Source organism: Monodon monoceros, unplaced genomic scaffold, assembly GCF_005190385.1.
Source record: "Monodon monoceros isolate NGI ecotype Baffin Bay Population unplaced genomic scaffold, NGI_Narwhal_1 Contig7035_ctg1, whole genome shotgun sequence".
Lineage (NCBI taxonomy): Eukaryota > Metazoa > Chordata > Mammalia > Artiodactyla > Monodontidae > Monodon > Monodon monoceros.
This window is the reverse complement of record NW_021702680.1, coordinates 10,644-28,856: the sequence shown is the minus strand read 5'-3', so window position 1 is coordinate 28,856 and position 18,213 is coordinate 10,644. Positions and strand designations below refer to the sequence as shown.

The following is an 18,213-nucleotide window of genomic DNA, read 5'->3' as shown; positions in this document are numbered from 1 at the left end:
TATATATATATATATATATATATATATATATATATATATATATATAAAGAATGAATGATAACCACAATGAGTCTAGTTAACATCCATCACTACATGTGGGACATTTTCCAGTCTTAAATGAAATCTATAGCTACAGACTTTTATAAAATATATATCTAAAGCAAACCTACAATATATAATATGTCTAAATTATTTAAAATTATGGTAAATTTTAGATTTCAACTTAAAAATGAGAGTATTCATAATTTTTCAAAAATATTTTAGAGGATATATAAGCAAAAAACTTTGAAGATTACTGTCCTAGACAAACTCTCACACAATATATACAAAATCTAGATGTTCAATTTAGTCTGCTTAAAAAAATTTTATACTCTGTTTATTATTTATTTACTGTTATGCAACTTGCAACTTTTCTAAGTGGGGTAATGTATTATAATAAATAATTGTATTTATTATATTTGTATATTCAATATATTATAATCATAAACAATATATTAATTATATTTATAGAATTATATTCATACATATATATTCTTCACTCTCAGACCTACTAAATGTAGATCAGTAGGGGTTGGTTCTGCCCATTTTTTAAAAAAATTTTTTGAATTTTATTTTTTTATACAGCACTTTCTTATTAGTCATCAATTTTATACACATCAGTGTATACATGTCAATCCCAATTGCCCAATTCAGCACACCACCATCCCCACCCCCCCGTGGCTTTCCCCCCTTGATGTCCATATGTTTGTTCTCTACATCTGTGTCTCAACTTCTGCCCTGCAAACCGGTTCATCTGTACCATTTTTCTAGGTTCCACATACATGCGTTAATATACAATATTTGTTTTTCTCTTTCTGACTTACTTCACTCTGTATGACAGTCTCTAGATCCATCCAGGTCTCAACAAATGACTCAATTTCGTTCCTTTTTATGGCTGAGTAATATTCCATTGTATATATGTACCACATATTCTTTATCCATTTGTCGGTTGATGGGCATTTAGGTTGCTTCCATGACCTGTCTATTGTAAATAGTGCTGTAAGGAACATTGGGGTGCATGTGTCTTTTTGAATTATGGTTTTCTCTGGGTATATTCCCAGTAGCGGGATTGCTGGATCATATGGTAATTTTATTTTTAGTTTTTTTAAGGAACCTCCATACTGTTCTCCATAGTGGCTGTATCATTTTACATTCCCACCAACAGTGCAAGAGGGTTCCGTTTTCTCCACACCCTCTCCAGCATTTGTTGTTTGTAGATTTTCTGATGATGCCCATTCTAACTGGTGTGAGGTGATAGATACCTCATTGTACTTTTGATTTGCATTTCTCTAATAATTAGTGATGTTGAGCAGCTTTCATGTGCTTCTTGGCCATCTGTATGTCTTCTTTGGAGAAATGTCTATTTAGGTCTTCTGCCCATTTTTGTTCAGAAAAAAACCAAAACAAAACTCCACATGTGATTCTCTGAACTTGTGGAATATGACCATAGAATGTACCCCAAGAAAGCTCCAAACGGATTAAAGACTTAAATATAAAGTAAAATGAAATCATGGAATAACTAGCAGAAAGTAAATCTGATTAGTTATCAGATCCCTAGTGGGGTAAAATTTTAAGTGATGAAGTAAAATGAAAAAATTAATTGATTCAGTTATAAAACTTTTAAACTCAGAATGAAAAAGATTAAATAATACTGTATAAAATTTATATATAAAATGATGAAGTTTTGATTGTATATTGTCATGCAAATTGATTAGAATAAAAAATAGGACCTCGATGGTTAAATTTTAAAAAATCACAAGCAATTTACAAAGAGTACATGCAATATCAAAACTGCATTGAAAATACTTCATCTTACTAAATTTTTTTATTGACGTATAGTTGATTTACAATGTTGTGTTAGTTCCAGGTGTACAGCAAAGTGATTCAGTTATGCATATATATATAACTGTTTTTTCTGAATCTTTTCCCTTAGAGGTTATTACAAAATATTGAGTATAGTTTCCTCAATGTAGCCTTGATTGTAGAAAAAAACTTACAATGTCCCTCAATAGGGGAATATACACTCATACAATGGAATATTATAAAAAATTTAAATAAATGAACTAGATATGCTAGGATCAACATGGTTTAATCTCAAAAACATAATGTTGACTAGGAAAACCAGATTATTTATATGGTGTTTAAAAACCACCTAAAGCAATACTATGTATCTATTGTTTAAGAATCTCTACATCTGTAGTAAAAACATATAAAATGGACAGAAAAGATACTCTGGTTAACCTCTAAGGAGGAAAAGAGGGTAAGATAATTGGGGCAAGGAGACTTTACTTGAATTTGTCATATTTTATTCCCCCTATTAAAAGAACTTAAGTAAATATGGTAAAATGTTAACCTCTATTAAATTTGAGTGGTAGCTACATGGCTGTCATTATTTGTAATTGTCTGTGGTTGAAATATTTCAGAAATAAAAAATTTAATAGTAATAGATGGAAACCCTTCTAAAATGAAATTACTTACAGGCCAAGGTGGTGGGACAGAAGTTACCTCTGGAGTATGAAAATAAGCAACACCATTATGATAAGTGTAAGGATATCCAGTTGAAGTTGTTAGATACATTGTTCCAGCAGCTGGCATTACACTGGAACCTAAAACAAAGTGTAAATAGTAATAACTGAAATGTTCAGTTTGACATTTAAAAATGTAATTTCTGAACAATGGAAGATGTTTATCTTAACACATATATATAGTTACAGTAAAAATTGAATGTTATAAGTTCTTTAAAAAATTCCATATGTTAAAGTATCTTTGAAATATATATTTTCAAACTCACTACCTTAGAGCTTTTGTTAGCTTAAGGTAAATGAAAGAAAAAGAAACAAGTTTAATAAGGAATACTAAAAATTCACCAATTCAGATTTTAATACTAGTATAATGAAACACAAAACTTAACAATTGAGGTTATTATCAGCAAAGTCATTATTTTTACAAATATAAATTACATACAATTTAGAGTTTCCTGAAGACTATAGACACTGTAGTGAAGTTCCTAAGATCTTAGTAAGACTGTCTATTTGTAAAAGGCCAAAGAAAATGGAGGCAGTGAAATCAGACAACATTCTACTTTCCTCAAGACACTTGTTCCACCTTACAAATTCTTTGGATCTACTATCAGCAAGCCCTCACTCATGCTATGACTATATTTTATTCTCTAGTCTCCCTTTGCTACAACTGCTGCTATTACAAACATGACCACAGACCTTTCTGTTGCTAATTTTGGGTCCTCATCCCTTTTCCTAGGTGAAAGTTATATATACCCCTCCCCCCAAAATTAAAAAAAAATTCTTTTTTGTCAGGAGAAGACTTTAAAAATTTTATATGCCAAGTTAGATTTAAGTACTTGACCAACAGGTTATATAAATTACTGAACTGGCAATCCTCCTTCCACTATACTAGTGCTTCTCAAAATTTAAAATTCATTATAATAACCTAGACAGCTTATTAAAATACAAATTCCAGGTCTTTCAAGAGATTTTGATTCAGGAGGCCTGGGATAGGGCCTGAGGAACTGCATTTTGACAGATTCCAAGTGAAGTGTTGGTGGCTGCAAACCACACTGTAGGCAGCACTGGCCTGCCACTCTAAATAGCAGTACTACTTCTCAGCTTTTATATTTTCACCACATTTTATCTGTATTGTTATAGCGTATTTTAGTGGTTCTTAATCCAATGCTTCTGAGAATCTGATGAAAGACACAGACCCTTTTCTCAAAAATACATATATTCAAACAAAATTTTGCACGCAATTCAGAAGGTCTATGGATTTCCCTCCAAAGATCATCAAGGAACCACAGGTTCATCTGTTAAATAAATAAATTTTGAGTGTTTACTATTACAGGGCATTGAACTAGGCCCTAGTGATACAGCCAAAAAGAAAAAAGAAAAAAATTGGGCATGCCATGGCCTCTATCTTCATAGAAGTTAGGTTCTGGTAAGGAAGATAGTCATTAGCTAATTACACAATTAATTAAATACAATTTTGATAAAGACATGAAGAGGTAGTATAGGGTACAATGGTGAACATTTCAAATATATATATATATATATATATGTATATATGTAGCATCTGTGAGGAAATGACATTTGTTTTGGGCTGAGCTTTAAAGAACGAATGGGATGGCAAAGATCACTCTAGGTAAAGAAAATAGTATATCAGGAATACGGTTATGTTCTGAAACTGAGGGAAGGCTAGATGGCTAAAGCATGGAAAGAAAAGAGAAGGACAGCTCGAAATAAGCAGAGAAGAACATGATAAGATGTGCACTTCTGAAAGATCACTCTGGCTGCCTTGTGTGTGATAGGTTGGAAGGTAGCATGACTGGATTCAGAGAGAACAGTTAGGAGGCTTTTCTAGAAATTAAGGCAAGCAAAGTGGGTAGCTGGGTCTAGAATATTGGTAATGGAGATGGAAAAGAAGTGATAGATTTGAAAAAAAATGAGATAAGAATACCTTATATTTTGTAAATATATCTTTAATACTTATTCTTTCTTTGTAGAAAAGTAAAAATAGCTTTGGAGTCAAACTGTCCTGGATTTGAAGGCTAGCGCTACCATTTGGTTAAGTTATTTAACCCCATACTTCTCAAATTTGGGCCTAGCATGGTTATGTCAGGAAATATGAAAAGGCACAGGCTGAACATGGTGATCTTCTTACAGAATCAGTCTTATTCAAACAATTATTTTTAGGAAACATTTTAATAAACAATAGTGTTATAGAACAGAATCCAAATTGCACATGAAGTTTTATATAAACCATGAGACTTTAAAGACAGTTTAAAGAAAATTAAAGAATTTAAAGAAAATTTATAATTCTGGTATGGTGCCATTGGGTTAAGACCCACAACATGACCAGATTAACTTTCCCCTACATTTAAGATTATTTCAGCAGAAATGTTTCTAAAACAATGACTTTACCTTTATAAGCTGAATTTTCTATTTACAAAAATAGAACTAATAATACCTCACAGATTGCTGTAAAGATTAAATGAAATAAATGAAAACCCATAACATTGACCCTTGTGCTGAATAGTTCTTAAATAACTATACATCTGTTTGAAAGCATTCAGCATATTGCTGATTTATGTTCTATTTTTAGCAACTTGTGGGTCATAATATGAACATTACTAGTTGTTCCTACTGATGGTGATAATGGGCTAAAGAACTGCTATTACATGTTATAGCTTAACTCTTGCAACTAACAATAGTAGTCTGAAAATATTCAGCATTCTGCCATATTTACTGCATTCCATTTTGGAGTATCAACTTACTAAGGACACTTCAGTTATCTTCTAAATTAACAAATACTAAGTCAAAATTAAACTTGATATCTGTTAACTTCTAAGTCAAAAACAGAACAGTCCAAATGAGCACAATCTATTAATTTGTTAACAGATGTACAATATCCACCTAATGATTTAAACATCCCAGTAGACACTAGGACACAGCTAAGGAAGAATAAAAAATTGAGTTACAAATTTTATGCAAAGTTTCTCCTTCTAGCCAAAGATTCTGTTGGAGATTTTAATAAATATTATAGGTAAAAGTTAACTGTAAAGATGTCTAACTTAATAAATGGGAAGAGTGGGAAAAAAAGAGTAGAGTCGAAAGCATTACCAAAATTTGAGGAAGGCATCTAATTTAGCCAATTCCTAAAGCTTTAGGGATTGTTTCCTCTGTTAATTATGATACATGTGGTTGGGTTACAGTATGTACCATACAACCAGAGTTTCTGATATTTGTTCTATATTTTCACTTTCTGTAATTTTACTCTAATTTTAAATTACTTTGTTAATTAGAAAATTTTCTAAATAGTAATTAACTACTTTTAATTTCTTTTGTAATTTTAAACTATATTTTTATCATAAAAGATTTTTCCTTTAAAGATGTAACTATATGGAATATAGTTAAACATCATTATTTATATAAATTTTGCCTAGCCCCCCCCACCCTGCAAACTAATATATTTTAATTTGTGGTAAGAAATATTCATTTGACCACCAACTTCACTAAATTTACTTTACTAAATGAAAGAAAGCTGATATTTTAATGAAGTTCTATTAAAACTCTAATATTTCAAAAAAGAACCATGCAAAAATACTGAAAAATACATTAGTTCTCAATACATACGAGGGATCCCTACTTGTTGTTTTCTTATTGCTGGACCAATGTTCAGTTTCTTGTCCTTGTAATTAAGTTTTTCAGCCTAAAATAAGAAAAAATGAATTATTTTATTATCATTCTTTGAAAGTGGCAAGGCATAGTGGAAAGGGCAAAGTCTTTGGATTTAAATAGATCTGGGTGTGAATCTTGGTTCCAGTGCTCTGACCTTAATTCCTCACCTGACAATTTACTAGTTATTAGTGTATGTGAGGAGAGAGGTGAAAAATTTGAGTCGCCTTACACACGTGGTCCCAGCTAAGGTCAAACAGGGTGACACTGTTTTCTTTTTCCATCTTTTATACTGTAAACAATTGTCCTTTTCATGTTCTATTTAGTGTCATGTTTTTCACATTTTTGTGACTTATATTGGTATTTTTGCTATTTAAAATGGCCCTCAAGTGTAGTGCTGAAGTGCTTGCTAGTGTTCCTAAGTGCAAAAAGTCTGTCATGTGACTTAATGGAGAAAATATGTGCTAGCTGGGTTTAATTCAGGCATAAGTTATAGGGCTGTTGGCCACGAGTTCAGTGTTAATGAATCAAAAATATAAATTAAATATAATATCTTTAAACAGAAGCACCCATAGGACAAAGTTACGTATTGACTGGCTGATGAAAATATTGTGAGCAGAAGCTTGTGGGAACCTAGCCCTGTGTTCTTCTAGGTGCAGCACTTCAATATTTGCTAATTCAGTGTTTGTGGTGATTTTATAGAACACACCATTACAAATAATGAGAATCGACTGCATATGACTTAAATACAATTTAAATAAAATTTTTTCCTAAAAAATTTAAATGTTACAGTTGCCAAATTTAAAGTTATTATATATTGAACTGCAGGCTATAGACTTTTTCTATGAGTGCTCTTAGTTTATATAAAGTTTTTCAGAGGAGGGAAATGATCTCAGATAACCTCACTCTAGGAATCTACATTTGTAGTGTTTTTTAGGAATTCAGAGTGCTATTAACACTTCAGGAAAGATACATCCTTAAATTCTTAGTTTAAGCAAATAAAGTGAAAAATTATATTACAACTTCACAACCATACTTACATAATTATTTGGAATTTGTTTTTCTGCAGATAAAGTTTCTCTTTAATCTTTTTTTCTTAATTCATTTTTTTGGAGACCAATGTCAATCTTAAGATGCAAAGAAGATAAAATTTTTTTTTTTTTTTTTTAGCAATCAATCATTGTACTGGAATCCTACTATTATTAAATTAATACCTTAAAGGATTAGTTTCAGAGAAAGAAGTTCTAAAAATTAAGTTAAATACACCAAAATATCTTACCTCTTGTAAAATTTTTTGTGCATCTTCTTGTGCTTCAAAAGTGACAAAGCCATACCTAAATAAATGCATTAATTATTATCTTAGAACATTACATTGGAATATATTAAGATTAATTTTTTTTTTTTAAGAATGGGCCATTGCGGGGGACTTCCCTGGCAGTCCAGCGGTTAAGCCTCTCCACTCCCAATGCAGGGGGCATGGGTTCGATCCCTGGTTGGGGAACATCCCACATGCCTCAAGGAGCAGCCAGAAAAAGAAAAAAAAACAAAAAAGAAAGAATGGGCCATGGTAGGAGTGAACATTTTTCCTTGGTGCACCAGTATGCAAAACTTAGGAGAATCATTCACAGCTTATCACTGTCACCTCCTCTTAAAGGGAGGGGCCTAAAAGAAAAAAAACAACCCCGGGGATCTTGAAACAGTTTCAGACCTGAGCTGTAAGTAAGGCAGGAAAGCATGAGAGATTTGTATTCTGGTTTACAAATTGGGATGCAATAAATTTCAGTCCAGAGCACTAATCTCCTTTTAAAATGATAAAAGTTTGGTTTAAATAGAAATCAAAGTAGAAAAAAACCTTTAACAATTTAAAAGTTTCAACATAATAAAATTTTTTATGTTGGTAAATGAGTATACAAACATATTATTTACTATTATCAGCATACATAAACTGATAATGCAACTATTAGTATATTTCCCAAATAAAATTAATTAAAAATATGTACAACCCAGACTTTATATATGCTTTTTCATATATACTTGTTACCTTCAGAGTATAAATCATATGATCAAGACACAAATACACAATGTATGCCATGTCCAAAAAGCCAAAATAGGTAGAAAAAAAGGAATGAAAGAAATAAAAAGTATATCCCCCGAAAATGTAATCTCTATTTGCATAACTTAAGGAAACTGTTCTGAGTAGTGCTAAACTATTATTTTCCTCAATTCATAATTACTATTATATAATTATGTATTGTGTAATTAGTAAACATTTACTGTTTCTTCAATTCATAATTGCTGTATTATATACGAATTTTCTTTTTTAACAAAGGAATTTCTTTTTTTCTATTTGCCCAAACATTAAACAACGGCTAAAGAAATATTTTTACGTTATTATTAGTTTTTTTTTGGTAGAACACATATACCACCCAGTGGAAAAAGCATAAAATACAGTCTACATTTCTATGTGTGTTTTTCAATGATTAAAAAATGTATATTACAAATTCTATAATAAAATAAAATAAATAAATAAATAAAATAAAATAAAATAAAATAAAATAAAATAAAATAAAAGAGGTACAATCTCACTTCATCCTAATATTGATTGTCAGTCTCAGGAAATATCTCATTTGTTTAAAAATAACCTCTGCAGGATCTCATCTCTTCCAAAGTGTCCACCTGTCATACTTACATGTAGTTTCCCACTAATATAATTTTCCCTCTACCTTATTGGTCCCTTCTTTTATGCCTATAAGTATGTATATATTGTCTTTTTTTCAAGAAAACAAACATAATCCTTCATCGATTTCTTTAACTTTGCAGTCAAACTTCTTAAGAGAGTACCCTATGCAAACTACCGTTTTCTTCTCTGGTATTTGGCTTTTGAATATACCAATCCACTGAAACAGCTCTAAGGGCACTAGACAGTTCTAGACAAATCCTACTGCTTTTTTCCCTTAATTTTCATTCTCCTTGATTTGGCAATTAAAAATCATTCTCATTAAGAGTTATATTTCTCAGATTAGTCCCCTAATTAGGTCTTTGAGGCACAACCTATGGACATTCTTTTGTGTCAGCCTTTTTCAAGTAAAGTTCTCTCTAGTCTAAAGCAGGTATACAATTCCAAAAATATCAGATTCCTTTAGCTTCTGGTTCCTTGGCTACTGGACAAGAGCTACTTGACATTAAGTGCTTATTACCGAACAATGAATGGTCCCTCAGCCTTTGCAAGAATAACTTTCCAATAAATTAAGGAATATTATAGTGTTACTATTCCTCCAAAATACACAAACACACACACACTGAAATCAAAAGGTAGGAGGAAAGAAGAAGGCATGAAACTCTCTTTTAAAAAATGGAACCAAAGTAAATTAGTATACAAAACCTAGTAATCCAATAAAAATACAACTGTCAATTCCATGTACTATCCATAGTGATACTAACCCTTTGGGCACTCCAGCTCTGTCATTTACAATCTTCACTTCTTTTACAGACCCATACTGGGAAAAAAATTTTCTTAAATCATTTTCATTTGTCTAATGGTATAAAAAGAAAACACACAAAACCATTTTAATTGATAAAAGATGAAACAACTCTTATGCTTGGTTTGGAGACACAAAAGGTAACATAAATAACAATATGGATGTAAGAATGCCTCTCATCATAGAAACAGTGCATGAAACCACTAGGTTATTAAAATCAATATGAATACTTTGCTTTATGCAGAGTTGTTAATACTATGTCGTAAAATATTACACTGCAATAAAATATTTTAAGCTGAATTTTTAAAAAACTACAAAGAAAGTTCACTATTTAAAGGAATTCTTGTTCTCTAGTTAGCCAGTTTTTAATAAAATTGTACTAGGCATGGCTATAACTATACTAAGGGCATACTACTATTGGTTCTTGTGATTCAGAGAGGCCCACAGTCATAGCAGTGGAACTAGGTTATGCTGGCCTATACCAGTCACTCTATTTTAATCAGCAGAGTCCCCAGGAAAAGTAAGGTCTTAGGAAGGAAATATATTTCCAAAAGTACCTGAACTCAATTTGTGATAACAACAGAGAGGCTACAAGATTTAAAGTTTTTAGATGCTTTATCTGTACTCAATATACATGTCAGCTAAATACAGACATTATGATGATATGCAAAAAAAATTGAGTCATAATTAGACTATCATGTAGAAGATGCCTACAAAGATAGTTTGGCATATCTGGTTTTAATTGAAATAGTCTCATAATAGACCCATATCACCTTTCTCTAGAGTATTCACACAAAATTCATTGCAATTTCATTTTCTGGTTCAGCTATAAGTGTTTGCCCCCAAGAGGAACTTTAAATATCCATAGAAAAAATTTTTCTTTATATATTTAGGAAAAGACATGCCTAACAGCAGAGCAATATTTCTTGAGTTCCACTGCTACCTCACTACTTACTGGTTTTTAGTTGGTAACCTAAAGCCTGCTAAACTGGATGATGACAAATACTGAGTTAATCTGAGAATAACTGACTGCCTCATTTCAATAAACACAAAATGGAATCAACGTCAGAATAAGGTTTCTATTAGAGACTTGAAAACAAATTAATTCAAACTATTCTCTGATAGAAAAATCACTAGCTCAATTTTGCAGCTCCATTTCTTTGCTGAAAAGTAAGGAGACAGAAAGTCAAGATGATTAAATATTAAAAAGGATGGGCTGTAGGGTTCTAAAAAGAAGAATTTTAAAAAGTTTGAGACTGCTTGCTACTATGGTAAACTATTTCCTTGCTGGAAATTACCTATGGTTTTGCGAAAGGTATAAGTATGAGGGAGAGATCCCTAGCAGTTATGTTAAAGCTATGACTGTATTGTAACAATGGCTCCCAAAGTTCATATTGTAGCTGATTGGCTTCAATAAAAACCTACACTAACCTAGCCATATAAATTATCACATTTATTGATTATTTATTTAAAAGTATACTAAGCTAATATAATATAAATTCTGAACAAGAATATTCAACTTGAATATTTCTGGTCAGCTATTAATATTTGCTACAGAAACAGAAATTTTTTTTAAAAAATAAGCATTTCATAAGAAATTATTTTCCTTAATTTATTTTTAGTGAACCAATCACATACTTGCTTAAGACTCACAGTTTTGACAAATACATTAAGTGTAACATTTATCTTGAGCAGGAAAAAAGTAATTCCATACAAATTGTGAGAGATTGATCATTGGAAGATAGCAAGTATTAAATGTCAAATATCATACCCTAATTGCACAAGTTTTTTTTTTTTTTATTAAGACAACTCTCCCTGAAATTTCCAGTATGTAATATGGAAGCTTGGAAATCCTTCGATATATCCACTTGGAAGTAAGAGTGTTCCTAAATTATCCATGCTTGCCTTTCCTGTAGGTGTTTAACTACCACCACCCACATGGGGGTGCTGCAAAACATCTCACAAAACTATGCCTCTCTGAAAGAGTGAAATGGCTATTACATTGTTTAAACATATTACTGTTAAAATGCTTTATTCTGACTAGGACACAGGCCTTTTTTAGTGATCAAATTCTAAATTAGGTGATAGAAAGCAACCTGCAAAAGATAGAAGTCTAGGAAGTTACTCAGGAGCCTAAGATGAAAGTTGGGATAAAGAAACAGGATTTCATAAAACTGCTGTGTTTTTGTTTTCTTTCTCCTTAATTGAGTCTTCTTTTGAAAATTATAGTCACTCATTATTTGGGCTATTAGAGTGTTATGTAAAAAAGTATAATTAGTGTGGTATGGTGAAATAAAGCATGTGGAGATATGAGTCAGAAAAATAGAATTCTAGTTTTCACTTTGTCACTAAGTAGCTAGGAGCTTATAGATATGTCAGTGAGCCTCAATTTCCTTGTATGTGAAACTGGACAATTATATATACTCTATTTAACCTACATTGTTGTTGAAAAGATTCTTTGTATTAAGACAATTTGAAACCTACTAATCATTATGCAAATAGCAAATATGTTATTTTTAAAGTTGCAGGAAGAAACAATTTCTGAGAAATAAAACACTTCTAATACAAAGAATACACTATGTTGCATGCATAATTAGGTACCTTAAGGTCGATTCCTCCTACAAAGATGCGATTAGGGACCACTGTTCCATATCTTGGGGCACTTGTTGGGTTATTCAAAGGCACAGGTGACACAGGATTAGGGGATGGAGATAATGAATCTGTTTGCATCTGATTCGATGTTTGCTGTAAAATAAAATTCTTTTAAACTCTTAGTACTGGGTATAAGTTTTGATGCAGGATGAAAGCATATATCCTTCAAAAAGATAAGTCATTGACAAAATGTAGTATTTCAGACTTTAATTTTATGCTAATATTATGAAGATTATAATTAGAGCTAATAACTTTTGGGGGCAACAAAAATATAAGAAATGTAGAATTCATTCCTCTACAGAGACGATCTTAAATCTTAAATATATTATTTAAACATACATATGTTAGTTATTATTAACTGTACTATTTAAATATTATAAGCATTAAGAAGGAATATTAAACTCAAAAAGAAGTTTGAAAAAGAGAAGAAAAACCCTGGACAGCTAGGAGCTGGCCTGGCACAACCAACTAGGCCCTGGTGTTAGGAGTTGGCCGGGAACTCACAGCTAGGCTGTGGTGTTCTCTTGTTAACAGAACACCAACATCGGGCAAGGCTCCTCTGTGATTGTGGTGGATGAAGATAAAAACAAGATCACTCCATAATCATATCTGTACATTGACAAAAACAAAAGCATTACCCAAACCACAAGAATGACCAAACGTCCTTCTATCCTGCCTGATAAGACTGCTCCTTTTTTTAACAATCACAGCTTTAGCTTCAATCTATTTTTCTTGTCTCCTAGGTAAGAATTAACATACCCAATTATAGAATTACTCCCACCTCCTGACAACACGTATTTCAGAGTAAAGCTTTCTTCATTAAACCCTCTCTAAAAAGTGCTTAATATAAGCTTAAATCCTATAATAAGTTCTTCTAACACTTTGCTGAGAGGCCGCATGGTGTATGTTCTTCTTTGTTGTTAATTCAGAAGATCCAACTTTAATAAACTGCAGGTGTATTTGTGGTAGTCTTTGGCTAAAGGGCATTGACAAGTAAACAGACTCCAACACAAGTTCACGGTTTTTCAACTCTAAAGTCAAATTTTTAAAATGCACTTGGCAATTGGAAAAGTGGACCGATTTAGTAAAAAAAAAAAAAAAAAATTGTATACCTATAACTCATAGGTATAAATTTTTATACTAAAATTTTTATACTAATTTTTTCTTTATGCTAAAGAATTGAGTTCTTATGTTCACAATTCTAAGTCAGGGGACCTAATTTAGATTCTAATAAATATATATTAACATATACACCTTTGCACAATGGCAAGATAGTAGACTCCTCAGGTACACCTGAAAAAAAACAAGACTTGAGAATAGAATTTTAAAGAGAAACTAATTTAAGAACTTGCTAATTATTCTCCTTCTGGGAACACGAAACAGACTTTTGAGACCCTAAATGAGTGCTTCAAAAAGATTGGAGTTGATGATTTAAATTCTCTGAAAAACAAATTCATGAAAATGAATTTCCAACTTAGATAATGGAGTTGTTCTTTTTCACATTTGCTCTCCTTTCACTTCATTGGCCAATAAAACCATAATCCCTAAATTAATCTCTGCAAGATGTACAGAGAAATGGCTAGGCCAGTAGTGACTATGGGGCTATAGGCTGGACCTTATGGGCTCTATTCTCCATCTAGTCTTAAGGGGGAAAAACACTCCCTAGTAAGGGAGTTCATAAAAACATCTCTTAAACCACAGAGTCATCATATTTAATAATTGCTATGTTGTAGTTGCCAATTAAAGAAACTGGGAATCCTAAAAGCATCCTCCCTGGGCATCTGGACGTTATTTGTAACTTCAGTCACTTTACTTGTAAGACATAGTGCCCAGACTGGATGATTCTGGGATGCTTAGTTTTACTTTTCAAGTGTGGATTTGTATTGCTAGAGATAATAGAACAGCTTTGGTAGATACCATCTTTTCTCTCTGCTGGGTTACAGAATGTAGTCATTACCTATTTGCAAAGTTAAAAAAAAAATCAATCTTCATGAAATTCTCTTCTTAAAAACAAAATGAATTCAATGGATGACCTCTTTTGTTCCAAATTTGTTTAAATAAAAGTCAACTCCATTAGTTTTCATTAAGAGAGGACTGACTTGAATGGAAGAGAACAGAGTGCTTTATTTCCAATCTTGAGAAATCAGTTAAATGACACCGAGGAAGGAAAAACATGAACTTTTTACATATCACTCACTTCATTCTTCATTTTCTAAGACTCCTGTTCTATTGTGGGTTCCAACTGTTTTATTTTTCTCCTTACCACTTACCAACATGTAATACCATGTAATTTATTTATTATGTTTGTTGTCTGTCTCTTTCCACTATAATGTAATGTTCAAGAAGGAAGAGGGTTTTGCCTGTTTTGTTCACCACAGCATCTAAAGTAGGGACCATATATAGCACATGTTCAATAAATATTTGTTGAACGAATGAATAAATGAGTAATTTCTTCCTGCTCACGATATGCCAACCCTTAGGTTGTGGGCTGAAGACTACAATATGAATAATAGCCTAGAAAATATTTTAATCTTGGTAGTAACAAGGCTCAGGTAGAGACAATCTTTAAGTTCCTCAGAGAAGGTTAGCGATTCACTGAGTTAAAATTAAGAAAGCCTCAAATTCTACTGGCAATAATTTTGCAAACGTATGAAAAGCACTTAGATTGGTGCTGTTTTGGGGTTAGAAGTAAGGGTCCTTAGTAAAACTTCTAGTACTAGTTTATTTAAAATTTCCCCCAAAGTAATGTGCCCCCACTGCCTCCTCCCCTCTAAAATTAACCTCGAAATCTATCATCTACTTTGCCAACAAACACAACAGGAAAAGGGCGGGCTAACCGTCGCAGTTACGGCCTCCGTACTCCTTCCCCTCCGAAGCCAGCAAGCTGAGGCGGTGGGGGAAATGGCTGAGGCGACAACTCCCTTGGGTTCTCTCGGGTCATCATGAACTTGATCACTGTCTCGAGGATCCACCCCCTCCCCACCAAAGTGCGGGAGGGAAAAGAAAGCTAGCCAGCGAGAAATTTTGCCCTGCAAACCCGCCAGCAGCAGTGGCGGGAACCCTCAACGGCACCGACCCCGACGCCTGCCTAGTGTGCAGCCTGCCCTGCGAGCCTCGCATGGCGCTCGCTGATTGGCTGCTGGCGGGCGCCGCGCGGGGCGGGGCGGCACGTTGCCGCAGCCCCTCGGGCCTAAGCGGTCTCCCGCCCCTCCCCAGCCCAGCCCTGTCTGGCTTGGGCGCGCACCTGGTGCTAGAGGTTCCGGTCCGACCTGGGCTAGAGGTTCCGGTCCGACCTGCCGCTACCCAGCCCCGCCCCCGACCCCCGCCAGGTCTCTCGGGCCTTCTGGTCCCCAATGACCAGTCGAGGAGAGGAGGCGTCAGTCGCCAGGGCAACGCCTCAGGGGGGCGGCTGGGCGGAGTCCGGTGGGAGTGGGCGTCAAAGACGCGCGAGCCTAATTTCGGCGGGAAAGCTGTTTCTCTAGCCTGGGCCCGGCCTGGTGCACAGGGCCCAGCCACCCACCGCCTCCCGGTCGCTGCCGAGGTCTCCCAGCCCGTCTACACCCCGTCCAGGCCCGGTGGCCGCACCTTCCCGACCCCACGACACAACCCGACGGGGCCTGCAGGCGGGCCGCTCTTCGTCGCAGTCGATGGGGCTCCCTGACCACGTTACTTCCCGACAAAATCGCAGGCTCTAGACTCGCCCTTCCAGCCCCTCACAGACGGAGTCCACATTTCTCCTTCTCCCCACTACCCCGGGGCCCAGGACTCCGGGCCATGACCGCCGTACTCACCGCCCCGGACTTGGTCTCCATCCTCCTCTCTGTTCTTCAAAAGCCAGGGGGAAAGGAACAGAAACCTAAGGTTTGAAAGCACCTTCGCACCCAGGAAGCAGCACCACGTTTCCCGACGGAGACTCTCTCCCACTGGCGGCGACGGCGTTGGTGGCAGTTGCAGGGCCGGAGACTCGGACCCGGGTCTTGAACCTGCCACCCCGGGGGGTGAGGAGGGACAGGCGGCGTCGCCTAGGGCGGTGGACTGCGGTGCGGGCGGGTTTCGGCGGTGGCCCGTGTCGCCGAGCTGGGCCGTCTCAGGGGCAGAGCGTACAGCAGGTCGGGGCGGGCGTGGAGTGTTCGGAGCGAGGGCTCCCTTCTGGAGCCACTCTCGCCTGTTTTCGGACGGCTGGGGAGGAGAGAGCGAACGGTTATGCAGAGTTCCATGCACCGCACGCCTTTCACGCCTTTCCTTCTCCTCTTTGGAGAAAAGTTGGCCTCTGGGACTGGTGGGTTTCGAGAGGTGGAGGTGACCTCAGGCTTTACTAAGGTGCAAGAAGCCTGTTGAGGGGCGACTTCGGAAGGCTGGTGCGGGGCGAGGAGGCCAGTTTGCAGAGTCAAAGTGTGACTCCCTGGGGCCTGACGCGCCAAACTCGGAGGCTCCGGAGAAGCCTCGGACGCCGCGCCGCACCGCACCTGTTGTCGCCGTCACTCATCCCAGCCGAGCGGGCGGGGCGGCGCGGGAGGCTTGTCCGGGGCCCGCCGCGCCGCGCAGTCCGGGCTCCGGCGCCCGCCCCAGGCCCGCGCCCGCTGAGCACTGCCCGGCTGCCGCACAGCCTGGGGAGCCGGCCCGCGACAGAGCCACCCGCGCGCCCGAGGGGTGAGGACTGTGCCACTTGGCTGGAGTGGCTCTAGCCTCCTTGGGATCTCCTTTGGAAGAAGACAGCTTCATAAAATATATTGCCAGAAGGTAGCTGCGATTTATTTACATATCTTGCCGATATCACATATTTTATGTATATAAAATATATAACCAATTTCTAAATAATTACAACTAGGTTAACTTCTGTAATAATGATGATGATTATGGCTACCATTTATCAAGGCCTCACTTTGGTGCCAGGCACAGTGCTTTACAATCAGTATCATTTAATCATTTCATTTTTACAGCAACCCTTCAAATAGATGCTCCTGTTATCTTCATATTACAGGTGAGCAAATGGAAATATGGAGGTTAAGTAATTTGGTCAAGTTCTAAAGCTATAGATGTAACCCGGGTGTCTCTCTGACAGCAGGTCATGATCTTAACCATTTTGACATATATTTTTAAAGAATTAACAACAACGACTGTTAAAAGTTACCTCAGTAATAACTTTCGTACTCTCTATTATAAAAGTTTGTTTTTTTTACTTTCAAGATAGTTAAAAATTATTATGTATTTAATTTTTAATCTGTTCAAACATTAGCTCTTCATATTATTTACCACAAATAAAATGGGAAACGTAATTATTTTCATTGAATACAGTTCAGCTAAAGCATCCTAATATACATTTGTGCATACAATTTAAGCTCAATTTCTCAGGTTTTAGTTTCTTTGGAAACAGAGACTATAAACCTATTAAAACTAAAACTCATGTTTCAAAGCAGAGTAATTTTGCTGTTCAATACCATTAGAACTGATCTTCTTTGGGCATTTTTTTCCAGTAGTAATGATGGGTTTAAGTAGATATTACTGACATCTCTTTTGTCCAAGTCTTTTTTGACTAAAAACACTTATTTTTGAACACTGTATTCACCATACTAGGTGTTCAGTCTGTGACACACAATTTAATCGACACAATTTAGGGAACACTGACTGTATATTTCAAGACCTGTGTTGGGTGCTAGGGGGCTATACTGTATTTGCAGTATGGTAATTCTCTGTTCTCCTTCTAAGTCTTTTAATCCTTAAAGCAAAACGTTTTTTTGTTTTAAAACTTGCATAAAACATGTAGAATTATACAATTCAACGTAGTACACGTTTATAGAGTTCCTATTATGTTCAGTACATAATACTATATGCAGTGAGAGATAAGAAGATGAACAAGA

At 35.5% G+C, this 18,213-nt stretch overlaps 1 protein-coding gene across 1 annotated transcript; it reads right to left on the bottom strand.

Annotated features, from left to right (window-relative positions):
• Positions 1 to 2,517: 2,517 nt before the first annotated feature.
• LOC114891092 (protein boule-like) lies at positions 2,518 to 16,229 on the bottom strand (the record flags this gene model as incomplete). The annotated part of the gene is made up of 6 exons (XM_029215151.1): positions 16,147 to 16,229; positions 12,305 to 12,448; positions 9,666 to 9,757; positions 7,504 to 7,558; positions 6,183 to 6,258; positions 2,518 to 2,645 (listed from the first exon to the last, which is right to left on the bottom strand). Coding segments are annotated over exons 1-6 (516 nt in total), but the record flags the coding sequence as incomplete, so codon positions are not given.
• Between the last annotated feature and the right edge of the window lie 1,984 nt (positions 16,230 to 18,213).